General features: G+C 40.4%; 1 protein-coding gene across 1 annotated transcript; it reads right to left on the reverse strand.

Annotated features, from left to right (window-relative positions):
• Nucleotides 1-1,078: 1,078 nt before the first annotated feature.
• On the reverse strand, nucleotides 1,079-9,909 carry LOC137276819 (uncharacterized). Its single transcript, XM_067808466.1, has 6 exons — nucleotides 9,761-9,909; nucleotides 6,712-6,772; nucleotides 4,459-5,691; nucleotides 3,381-3,701; nucleotides 2,278-2,406; nucleotides 1,079-2,126 (listed from the first exon to the last, which is right to left on the reverse strand). Exons 2-6 carry the CDS (start codon nucleotides 6,767-6,769, stop codon nucleotides 2,020-2,022), a joined length of 1,848 nt encoding a protein of 615 aa, XP_067664567.1. The 5' UTR covers nucleotides 6,770-6,772; nucleotides 9,761-9,909; the 3' UTR covers nucleotides 1,079-2,019.
• Nucleotides 9,910-10,176: the final 267 nt, after the last annotated feature.

Consider the following 10,176-nt stretch of genomic DNA (forward strand, 5'->3'; position numbering starts at 1 on the left):
TTTATCTGAATTGTTCTCGTTTAATAATATGAAATGCTTTAGCTATTCTCAATAATTTTGAACCATACTGTACATGTGAATACACCTCTTGAGAACAGTTCCGTGCGATGTGAAGTCACGTGGCTCTGCACTATCACCACCTGACATGGGTGTACAGCTTCAGTTGTCCGGTACTTTAAATGACTCACATAAACATAGAACACTGGTTGTGCATGGAAGTGGGATTTCCTTGTCAATAAAGTAGGATGGGTGTTGATGTTTGAGTCGCTGAGACCTCACTCAGTACACTGAATACACCGGACATCTAAGTCAACTTGAACTGACAATGACATTTCCACGTTAGCTTGAGTTATCTTTGATAAAATGTAGACAGTCCGAGGCCAAATAACAGTAATATGTACCTAGTGACCTCTGGCGTCACAGCGTGACTCGCTTCCTTGTGACTATGCACATACAAGATGTATCCGCTTTGCGGATGCCCGTACTTGTTATAAAACCTGATAGTTGTTACCAGAATAATTTTTAATTTGTCATCCTCAGCCCCCCTGAACGTGCCTTCGAAAGCACTTATAACTGGTAGTTAAATTTAAGTGTATTGTAAACAGGATAACACTAAATCGTGAAGATCCTGGATAGAATTGATCTTCAGGAACCCAAGACCGTTGTGATATCCTTAAGAAATCGACTAAAAGCAGAGCCCATGTGAATGTTGGGGTTTTTCGACACCGCATTTAGCAGTATTACGTCCGAATATGACACGGTAGATAAATAATCGAGCCTGGACCAGACATTCCAGTGAGTGACACAATGAGATAGATTGGTTTATGGATGATGATACCAGGTGTTCGTGACATGACACCTTATACACTAGACAATCGTAGCACTATACCATTCGTAAGCCTATGACAAAGTACAAAGTTTCGATAGGTATTAACGTCACAAGTGGACTGGCACCGTGGACTGGCAATCTCATTAAGAAACACGGATAACATGAACGGGCACGTTGCCGGAGGATGTTTTTGTGTTCTTCACGACAGTGTGGAACTCTTCAGAGTAAAACACAACCAATGCTATCAAATCATTTGAATACAGTGGCATTTTATTCCAAGTCTAAGATTCAGAGATAAAAAAGATCATATCATTAATATAACTTATTGTGTGTACATGTGTGTACGTGTGTGTGCGTGTGTGTGTGTAGATATATGTTCAAGCCTAAGATCGTAAATATGGCACAACATACTTATGAGCGTGTGCTGCTCGGTGTATGACGAATAATGTAACTATGCCAAGTAACAAACCAAACATATCATACATTCAGTATTGCATTGTACATTGTTCAAAATATATACACAACATATATGCAGATGTGTCAAACACAAGATCGGTATGTCACAGTTGGTTTGCATTCTAAAACTTAATGACACGAGGAATTAGCCAATTTGAAAACTGTGATGATACCAACTTTCCAAGAAAAGGTGACAAGGTGAGCGGACCCTGTCTTAACGGTGACGTCACAAGCACCCGCAAAGGCCATTGGTCAGCATAAAAGGCAAGAGACGTTTTTCTAATTGCTGTGAGTCTGAAGGGAACATGCGTTACACAATACAGATACCTTGTACACTCCAACGTTGATCAAACATCGTTTGAGTAAGAGTCATACGACGCTCCTTGGAATCCTGGTACTAGGAGCATGCTCGGGTAACAGATCTGATAAAAATGCTGACATGAAGAATCATCCTCGGGGACTATTTCATGTGAAATCTCCACTCACATAACGCGAATCTAAATTCCTGATGTCCTGATGTTCATTCCTGATGAACTTTCACCTCCTTTTTAATAGAAATAGTTGAAGTAAATGTTATCTGCTTGTTACAGGACAACACGGCGAAGCAAAAATCATGACGTTCACCACACAGTGTGACAATGTTTGCATGTGACATTTCCAGTGGTGGGCGCGATGAAAGCATAATCTAGCCGCGCGCCACATGATGTTCACTATAGAGAAAGGTTAATCCATTGTTACAATGGAAGTCGATCGTACACGTGAGAGATGAACACTCCTCTGACGCTGGGGTCCATACTGTCGTATCCACGGTTGCTATGAGCCGGCGGCAGCGACTGTTCATCTGCAAAGCAAAACATACCGAGAAACCAAATTCAGTATCACCTTTGCATTCGTCATATTTAAGGGTTGTTGGCTGGTTGGTTGCACCCAGCAATATTCCAGCTATATAATATATAAGTCAGAAGCTTGACGTCTATATATGATATCTATACCGTTTTTCCCACGGGATCCTCTCCTCCAGAAAACCAAGGCAGCTGCAGCAAAAGCTAACAGCAACAAGACAACAACAGCCCCTACTCCTACTCCGATTCCGATTCCAAGTCCTTCGTCAAACCTATCACCTATAACACAAAGACAGTGAAAATGAATATACACAATAATCGTTGAAATCCTAATACATGTCTGTTTTGTTGTTCTAACTATATATAAGTATTTACGAAATAAGAACAAAATGCATAGCTTAAAGAGTGTTAGTGACACATGTGCCTTCTGTCTTATCCGATTATATTTTATGTTACTTTTGAGGCTACATATTGGGAAGCTATTGTTTTGAATCGACAAGGGTAAATGAGGATTCTGACACAAACGACGCTGATGGATTGTTCTTGAGCACAGAATTCACTTATTCTGAAAATTTGAAATTTATCTTTTATATATTGATACTATGTTCATTGTGTGTAATACCGTATAATTATTCAACGCTTACTGAGTCAACCATTACAATATAATAGGTGTGGATCAGAATAACACACACATTACAGCATAATATAATAGTTCAAAAGTAAAATAAAGGCAGCATACTGTATCAAACAGTATAGTATGCATACTGGCTTAATAGGGCGGTTATAGAACTGGTACGGTATATTCATCATCACATGTCATACAATGTCAGTTTTGGTCTTTGAGTACGGTAAACTGGGTCAAACAATATAAACACTATGTTCATAGAGTGTTTATAGAACTGTTACAGTATATTCGATGAAACATTCTTTGCACGTCAAAACACTATGCCAATCTTGGTCATAGAGTACTACATGTATATACTGCGGACAAACAATGCTGTTATGTTTGACTTGTACTATCCTCCTTAGTTATTCTCGAAATGTCCGTAGCCCTAAGAATTCTTATGTTTTATCAATCGTTACGAAAAGGGCTTACGAAGTTCCTTGGGCTACAAACGCTTCGAGAATAGCTAGTCATGATGCCCTAACACCACAAGCACAGAACGTTAGAAGTGTTTCATAATTTTTCCGAACATTTTAACACGTACGCCATAAGCGTTTTCGTCAATATAGCTTATGCGTTTTATACGTACCTTTTTTGGCACAATGGACAAACATTCTCATTCCTGGTGAGGTTATTTGAACGTCCTTGTAAACAGCTCTGCATGAGATCTCTGACAGATGGTCTTTGCAGGAAACACTTAATGTGAGGACACTCGAGGGCACCGCCTGCCCACGGACATCCATGGCTTGGGGCTCTACGTTTTCTGAAATAATCTGGTTGTCTTTCGTCCAGGAGATTTTAGGCTTTCCTCGGATGGGATTGGTTCCACAGACCAGAGTCAGGACATCGAACTCTGTTGCGCGCAGCGTGTTCTTTGTGGCATTCAGAAAAGTCACAGACGTAAGGGAATCTGAAAATGGTGTAATACCAGTGGTAAGTGAGTGAGCATGGTTTAAAGCCAGTTAGAACAATTTATTTGCTCAGGTTCTTGAGAGAGGCCGAAGTTGATCTTCAAGTATGATTATTAAATTGTAATATTTGATATTGTTATGACATCTCTGATAATTTTGTCTTATAAAAGTATATTTGTTAGGTACGACAGAAACCTGAGGGGTTGGAATTATTAGACGCAGAAAACGTTTGTAAAACCGATGTTCTACTAAGAAACCGAAACTTGGGTGAACGCTGGGTTCTGAAACTCCTACGGGACAAAGCAGCATAGCGAAACGCTGTCCCTATCACAAATGGATCACATTTTTTGCAACAATTATTATTCAGCTTTGACGTTATTGAACCTGTGCATCATAAAAGTAGGCAACACATGACAGGACCAGTCTTTACTCACGGCTTAATATTTGATATATCATTAAACACATGTCTTGGTATGGAACAATTTATACAGTTTCATATTTTATCTAAGAAATATGATGGAATAAATATGAGTGTGTGGTTGAGTTTTCACCTATACTCCAGCTGTATGTCAGTGATTGTAAATACTTGAGTCTGGATCAGATAATCTAGTGATCAACAGCTTGAGCATCGATCGACTTGGATTCGATAAATTATGACATCTAATTCTGCGAGACAAGCATGGGTTGCTGAAGATCTATTCTAACCAGATCTTCACAGGTCGAAATAAATATGAAATAAATATAACTGCAAATTACCATGTATTATTGGTTGATCGAAGTATCCATACATTTCAATGTTTCCAAGGCCAGTTACCAACACCGCAAACTGACACAACAAGGATTTGCTTCTTAAGACGGTCATGTCAGACGGAGCTTTGAAGCTGGAGACGGAGACAGTGTGGGACGCTGTTGATGAAGTTGTCCATATTGTGTTGACGTCAATGTCTGATGTGCAGTTGGGACTAGTGATGAGGGTGATATAACGCGTGTAGTTCACCTGTCTGGTTTGAATGTCTGGTACAAGAAACACGCTTCCATATTCATCAGTGGGTGGAACGATGGCGGAAAAGGCTTGAAACCGAACATGGTTTCCTGAAGTTATGTGAACCAAGACAGGCTGAGAACTCTTGACGTAAGTTATTTCAGAATTATTGAAATCTTGATCACTAAACTCTGCTTCATTGAGATTAAATGATGCAGATGAAGTTGGCGTTTCGGTGGTGACGTGTGTGTTATTGTTCATTGCGAGTATTCTAATTCTATATTTATCCATTACGGGAATCGGAGATACTATGAAACTAGTTCCCCAATGACTAACCCCAGGAATCTGATTCTGTACAGCATCTCCATGATTCAGAGGATAATCCAAAGCAGGTGATCCAGAAAATACTGCTACTGGGCTACTACTCTCGACAATTGTCCCTCCCATATCGCAGTTGTGGTATTCAGTTGAGGATGAAGATGACATCTGAAGGACATGCCGCTTTTGCAGGATGCTAGTCAACCTACTACCCTCGCTGTAAGTGCTCCCCTTGAAAGAATACGAGCAATTGGACTTAATATCAACATGTATGGTAACATTGTCCACGGCAGCAACAATCCCCAGTATGGCATTCTGTGGCACCGATGGTATGATGTATTTAGAAGATAGAGATTGGAGAGGGAGCACGGTGTAAGCATCAGCAGTGCCCTCCATTTGTCTTCGAAAGAAAGCCCTCAAAATGACTTCTGTATTGCAGTGTACGTATATCGCTCGTTTCTCGACGTAACCTCCGAAGTTCAGTACCCTTGCTAGAGGAATATCAAACTGTGTTACGTGATTGTTTCCTTGAAGCTTAATATCATGCTCTGTCCCGTCACTGTCTGTCACTGCACACCTCCCTTCCTGTGCGTGGCCGATGAATAGATACCCCATGGTCTTCTGGTTGTTGAACGCAGGAAATAGTGTAACTATAAACTCATTCCCACTGTAAATATTTACACTCTCACCTGCAAAGAAATATAGAATATACAATGTAATTACTTAACCAACACATACCAGTAGTATTTGCTCATTAGTATATGCGTGAAGGATACTTAGTAACATTCCAATCATATATTTATTAATAAGAATACTTAGCAACATTCCATTCATATAATTAAGAATATGTTGTTAAACGCCATTGTTTGATCGGCATTCTAGAAGCTGGTGAGTTAATAATGAAGCATAAGATGTAATGGATAACAGCGTCTTGTTATCTCAGAGCGACGGTAGATTCGTACATCGTTGTCAAGCCATAGAATCGTATGATTCGTTACAGAGTCTTTTGTACGATTCCCACCACTAATGTTTAACAGTTGGAATCTATGTGTCGAAGTACAATTCCGACGAATAGCACTTTGTGGTCCCAATTCGTTATAGCTCTAATTTACCGTATATCGTAAGCGTGGTTTAATCAATTCTTAAAAAGATAAAGGTATGAGGTGATCGCGAAAACATAATAGTTTGCAGCCATACATTTAATAACGTTTTACATTGATGATGTTTACAGCCCTTACAGCCTTCAACACAGTTCGAAAAGAAAAGGAGGCCTCATGTGTAAACTCTGTTAGGGCATACTTATAACACGAAAGAGAGAGACAGAGACATAGTGTTAGAAAGCTCATGCGAGCCTGTATATGTATGATTTCTGTTTCTGGTAGTCTAAATTTTGTTAGCCCACATAGATACTCTACCTTAATTTAACACAATTATACACCTGAGTGCAAGGCTACTAGCCCTATTATACTGTCATTGCTGAGCGTCACACAATGTAACAACAAGAACGGTCACTTAACGTATCCCAGTATGAACCCCTGTACTTCCGGTGATCGGACCGATGTTCAACCCACAAAACCGATGAGGAGGTTTACGCAGGTACACACACGCGTGAGTAAGATACCAGACAGTGTGCGTACAGTGCGTATTAACATAGATGTATAACTTGTGATATGTGTATCAGTATGCTGAAAACGAAAAGTAAACGTTACCTTCAAGAAGGTTGCACAGAACAGCTACTGTTATCAGTATGAAATTGATGCCCGCCATATCCTAAACAAAATACAAAGAATAAAGTAAAGCAAGATATGTACACTGTTATATCCTAGAATGAACAATTTCACAATGTCATTCAGAAAGTGATCAAATGTTATATATGTCCTATTTATATTGGATTACACCTAGCCCGCTCAGCCACCGCGACTTCCACCAGCTAGGCGGCTGACTTTGAGGGCAGGCGATTAGGCCTGACTCTGAGGGTGCGGGTTCGAATCCCGAATGCATGGAGTCCCAGAACGGACATTGTCGCGTTGTCGCATTGTCGCGTTATCGCCCTCTCAAAAGCAAGCAAAATGAAGTGAAAATTAACCAAAGCGCGACAATGCGACAACGCGACATTTCGCCCATTTCGCATTGTCGCGATGTCGCGTGTCGCGATGTCGCGTGTCGCGTGTCGCGTATCGCGAGTAACTTTTTCTCTGTTCCTCCAAAGTGCGACACTCGACATAGCGACACTTTTCAAGGTCAAAATATGTCGCGTTGTCGCATTGTCGCCCTATCTAAGATGTGTAGAGAAAAAACTAAACATTTACTAAAACGCGACACGCGACAATGCGGCATATTGAAATGTCGCTTTGTCGCTTTGTCGCGTTGTCGCGTTGTCGCCTTTTTCGATGCGTAGAAAGTCAATTATAGTACGCATGCGCAGGAAAAGTTAAACTTTATTTCATACTTCAATGGTCTTTTTTGCTACTTCCAATGGTTTTTAAAATGAAGTAGTGCTCGAAATGGCAGTTGGGATGCATTTCTTGAACTTAATGCAAATCTTCATTATTGGTTTGAAAATGATTTCATATATAAATGTATCTAGCCAATGAAGTGTGTTTTAGCAGCAAGACAATTATTTGCGCAACTTTTCATTGTAATCACGGCACACGGTTGCCCTGTCATTCAAGGTGGTGCAATTTGCTGTGTAGCTTTAGTCTTTTAGTCACACCAGATAACTATTATCATAAGTTCAAATCCCAGCACCATACACATTAATCACTTTGGACATTTCGCTCGTATCAAGATGACAGGTTGTGAGAAACTGAAATATTGTTAAAATTCAAGCCACATCGGCAGAAACATCAGGTGATGTCCTCGAATGGGTCACTACTCGTAAACACATATAAGATGATCCACGACCTGACAAATGACCCCAGTTTGCATACTTGGGAACGCCCCAAAGAGCGATCCACATGAAACAAGAGGGAGACAGATTGTCTGATAAATATCGAGAAGTTCATCTTCCCCGTGCGTTTCACGCACGAATTGTTATAGCACACTCGATTTGGGAACAGGTACAATCCCAACTAATTGAATCAACACAATATGCTGAGCAAATATGTTTAGGACCACCGATCCATTTCAGGAAGCAAATGACATTTTCCTGGGTTTTTTTAAACAAAATTGTTGAATATCTAAAGTATTGTCAGTATTGAGACAGGTGTAAAACTGTAGCGAAACTGGTGTTACACAGTAGCGAGACAGGTGTTAATCAGTAGCGGTGTTGATTTCATGTCACAGTTAGCATGTATTGCACGTGCATAATCGTCAAGCTACCTGTAGCAGCCAAGTGTACTCGCCCAATTCGTTGTACCGCCTCTCTTGTCACAAATGCGTTTAGTGTGCAGGATCATCTAATATGTGTCTAGCAGTATGTTCCATAGTGTGGCTCTTGACAGTTTCATGGTACAGTCCTGTCCGACGCTGATGAATTTGTTCGAGATCTGCCTCTTTTCAGCCAGCAGTGGATGGATACCCAGTAGAATAAGATATCACTTAACCATCCTGCATCTCAATGGCAGTTTAGGTCGGCTTTGCACGTGATAATGGATAGACACACGCGACAACGCGACATATTTTGACCTTGAAAAGTGTCGCTATGTCGAGCGTCGCACTTTGGAGGAACAGAGAAAATGTTTTTTCGAAACGCGACACGCGACATCGTGTCGAGTTGTCGCATTGTCGCGCTTTGGTTAATTTTCACCTCATTTTGCTTGTTTTTGAGAGGGCGACAACGCGACAGTGCGACAACGCGACAATGTCCGTTCTCGGACTCCATACGAATGGGAGTCAATCAAAAAGTACTCGAACTTGTACTTTACTAAGAAAGTGTAATCCCAAATAATGCATATATTAGAATGAACAAACAATGATGAGTTTAGGCTAACATGACTGGAACAACATCCCAGTTGTAACAGGGCTGGTCCAAATGACCAAACGTTTACCATTTTACGGAAGTATGGAAACATGTTCAGCTGATGTTCGGCACCTATAATCGGTAACTTTCACAGGACACCTACTTTAAATGCGGTTCACCAAAACACCAGTAACGCCAACTGTGGCCACGGGTTATATGTTCTAGTGTTTGGTGGTGAATATACACGGAATATGTATCTAGTAGAACAGTTGCAAACAATGTATATCTACTGATATGAATAAGACCTTGCTGTCCTTCATGATTATCCTAACTGCATTGCAGTTGTATGTATGTTCTATGCTCTACCACATCTATACCACAACAGTCCTGTAACCAGATGGTATCAAAGTGTTGCTAGGCGACAAATCCATGAACAAGGTATGTGAATCAGCGTACAAAAAATATACAAGAAATTTTAAAAAGTGAAATACACTGGTATATACCTGACAAACCCAGAAACATAATCGCAATCACGTGATCATAGGTTCCTGGCGTCCAGGGGACGTATTAGAGTGTGTTGCGATGCCTTAGATGAGTGGCCTCATCTTAGCGCTAAGATTGCTTCGTGAAATAGGGACTCTACAACAGTGACTGAGTGAGTTTAGTTTTACGCCCCTTTTAGCAACATTTCAGCAATGGTTCGAGTCTTCGGTGTGACGAGCGAACACTTTAACCACTAGGCTGGGTAGCCCCGACTGTACAATAAGCAGATTCGTACGTTGTGATGTAAATAAATGCAAACATTAATTTCACAATTCAAACATGTCATCAACGAAACAAGTAGCAAATGTACTCACTTGTGTTTATCCACTGTTGAGTGTCTCGGTCGGTTTTACCAAGTTGCTGCAACAATGAAGTATATATCCAAGTTGCCGTAAGCGTTGACGTATCTCATTTCACCCTTTGTGGCTTCGGTAAGCATTGTGCAACTATATATAGGTCATGTGAGATATACAAGCACTGATGGGTTAATATATTGTACACAAGACAATGCACACTATGTCTATGTGTCATCCTAGGCAAAGGTCGGAAGAAATTAATCAAGTACAGTGCTTGAACTGTTCGTTTTGGGATTGGACAGTAATTCATATCAATTTCACTCTAGCAACCAAAAAGTCCAGAAGCTCTCCTCATGGTGGCATGATTCTGAAAAACAGTTTGACAAAATTCAGCACGCAATTATCATAAATATATCATAAATATGCAAATAAGG

This window comes from Haliotis asinina, chromosome 3 (genome assembly GCF_037392515.1).
Source record: "Haliotis asinina isolate JCU_RB_2024 chromosome 3, JCU_Hal_asi_v2, whole genome shotgun sequence".
NCBI lineage: Eukaryota > Metazoa > Mollusca > Gastropoda > Lepetellida > Haliotidae > Haliotis > Haliotis asinina.